A 2,873-nucleotide genomic window follows, 5' to 3' on the forward strand; every position below is an offset into this window, starting at 1 on the left:
CAAAATACTATATCCCTTCAAATAGAACTTCCATGTTATTCGAAGATTGTGGTTTAAATAATTTAACTATTTCTCTCAACCAAGTAAAGTTATATAAACAAAGAACAAGTCAATTGCTTCGTGGCCTCATATAAAATATAGGATCCTCCTTGAACTACTACAGAAATAATCGCTTTACCATTGTTTCGTAAACTCTTTTTACCTATAAATAGTGAATATCATTTGTACATTTAAATCGTGAACACATCAAGAGGAAAAGTAAAACAAGAAAACCAAAGAAGACAAAAAGAACAAAAACAATAAAATGGCAAAGGCTATTTTGCTCCTTTCTGCAGTCTGCATCTTGGCCTTTGTCAACTTCGCACAATGCCATGATTCTCAAGCCATCAATGTTGAAGGCAGTGTCTATTGTGACACTTGCCGTGTTCAATTTCAGACCAAACTTAGCGAGTATATCGAAGGTATGAATGTCATAAATTTATAGTAATTTCACTTGTGTTCATTCAACTTTCAGTTTATTGCATCCTAATCGTAAAACTAATGTTCTAACAAAAAATAACTCAACTATGTCCTGAAAATGCTTTAAGCTGCAATGTGTACAAATTTTTCATGCAAGTATAGCCACTTCACCACCTAACCTTACATGATATTTAAATAGCACCACTTAAAAATACAAATATTCTATTTTCCAACTAAACCTAATATCTTATGTCTTTTATCATGTGGGACAATTTTTTTTTCTTTTTATGCGGATCGAAAATAAGTTCGTTATTATTTTGAAAGTTTTGTCACATAGATATTATGTAAGGTAAGTTGCTGAAGTGATTACCTACATATGTTTTCAAGATTGGTTTTAACATTTTTCTCCCCCGCCTTTTCTATTTTGTAATATATAGGCATAATTGACTTATTTTCTTCGTTACAAAAATTCTATGACTTTGGTATAATAAATCAAAAGTTGTCAATAATCCATGAAATTAACCCTTTAATACACAAACTAGAAATATAATACTATATATAGTTCATTGAAAGTAATACGTACCAAGTTGCTAATATTATTTTGTATATTATATAGGTGCAACGGTGCGATTGGCATGCAAAGATATTGAGACAGAAAAGGAGACATACTCGGTAGAAGGGGTGACAGACAAAAATGGAAAATACATAATCAAAGTAGAAGGTGATCATGAGAATGAACTTTGTGAAGTTTCAATTGTGAAGAGTCCTAGAGAGGATTGCAAAGAACCTGCCATTGGTTTTGAGAACTCAAGAGTTGTGTGCAGTGGAAATGTTGGAATTCATAATCCAACTCGTTATGCAAATCCACTTTTCTTCATGAAAACTGAAGCTGTTTCTGGCTGCAAAGATGTTCTTGATGAGTTGGGTTTATTCCCACTTGAATTTAACTAAGTTATATGTATTGGAGTAATAATTAGTATAAGAAAAAAAAATAGCTTTTGCATGTCCTTTTTGTTGATTTGGTGAAACAAAAAAAAAAAAAAAAAAAAGAATAAGTATTGACTTCTCTTGTATGTGTACTCACCATGGAAAAAGAAATTCCATGAATTAATTGTTGAATGAGGAGTTCATGACTAGCTTCTAAATAATGCTTTGGCGTTTTCTTTGTGTCATTCACTTTTCTTCTTTTGTTGTGTGTTTTGTTTTGACAAAAGATTTTAACGAGTTAATATTGGTCACAAATGCAAACATTTCCTCGAACAGTTTTCTTTGATTATACTTTAGTAGTTAGAAAAAATAAAAATTAGAATTTTTTGGGAACAAATGCTATTAATATCGTAAAAATTGCACGGAGCGCCCTATTTGGTCGCCCCCATTTTACCTATACTCGTTTTTTAAAAAAGTTTTAACTTGTACCCACTTTTTAAACAACTTCAGCCTCCTTTCTCCTCCTCCTTCTCCCAGTGATCTTCATATCTCTCCGGAACTTAACATTGATGTAACAATATAATGGCTCGATTTATCATGTGTTTCATTGGTTTGATTTTTTTACTAGTCTGTCGTGCACACAGTTATGAAGCAAGAAAAGTACTCTTGAACAATATGGAAAAGAAGAAGACTGATCCTAATCATCCTTCTCAAGAAAAAAAAAAGGCAAAAAAGATTTCATGCTTTAAGTTATTACGTTGTACGGTATGAAATGTCTTTTGAGCTTATGGGTGAGTTAAGTGCTGATGTTTTCCTACTTCATTCTTGTACAGTTAAGAATCTTGTTCTTCTTCTCTAATTTTCATATGGAAAGTCAGTTAAAACTTCAACTCTAAGAAAACTGAAGTTCGCTAGTTACAAACAAAAATTTTAGCTCTAAACTTCAGTTCGCCAGTTACAAAACAAAAACTTCAGCTTTAGAGCTGAAAAAGCTGAAGTTCACTAGTTACAAAAACAAAACTTCAGCTCTAGAGCTGAAGTTCGCCAGTTACAAAACAAAAACTTCAGCTCTAGAGTCGAAGTTCGCCAGTTACAAAAACAAAAACTTCAGCAATTACAAACAAAAATTTCAGCAAATAGAGAACAAAACTTCAGCTGTTATGCTTAAGTTCAGCAATTACAAACAAAAACTTCAGCACGCTTGGTTCAGCACAATTGTTACTTCAGTCTCGTCTACTAGAATGCTGAAGTTTTGCGTGATTGTCTTTACTACTTCAGCCTCGTATGCTGAAGTTACGCGAAAAGGTGGGTACGCTTGCAATTTGTTTTTGCAAAGTGGACACAAGTTAAAACGTGACCCAAAAAAGCGCGTATAGATGCAAATGCCCCATTAATATCCACAATAACAAATACTCCTATGAGGGTTGGTTTTGCTGGGTTTCAACGGGATTATTACACAAATAGCCAGTCAAACTTATAGTTTACTT

General features: G+C 32.8%; 1 protein-coding gene across 1 annotated transcript; it reads left to right on the forward strand.

The window, feature by feature from the left end:
- Window positions 1-224: 224 nt before the first annotated feature.
- LOC107769110 (anther-specific protein LAT52-like) lies at window positions 225-1,631 on the forward strand. Its single transcript, XM_016588294.2, has 2 exons — window positions 225-461; window positions 1,076-1,631. The coding sequence occupies exons 1-2, from the start codon at window positions 305-307 to the stop codon at window positions 1,408-1,410; spliced, it is 492 nt and encodes a 163-aa protein (XP_016443780.1). The 5' UTR covers window positions 225-304; the 3' UTR covers window positions 1,411-1,631.
- Window positions 1,632-2,873: the final 1,242 nt, after the last annotated feature.

Source organism: Nicotiana tabacum, chromosome 8, assembly GCF_000715075.1.
Source record: "Nicotiana tabacum cultivar K326 chromosome 8, ASM71507v2, whole genome shotgun sequence".
NCBI lineage: Eukaryota > Viridiplantae > Streptophyta > Magnoliopsida > Solanales > Solanaceae > Nicotiana > Nicotiana tabacum.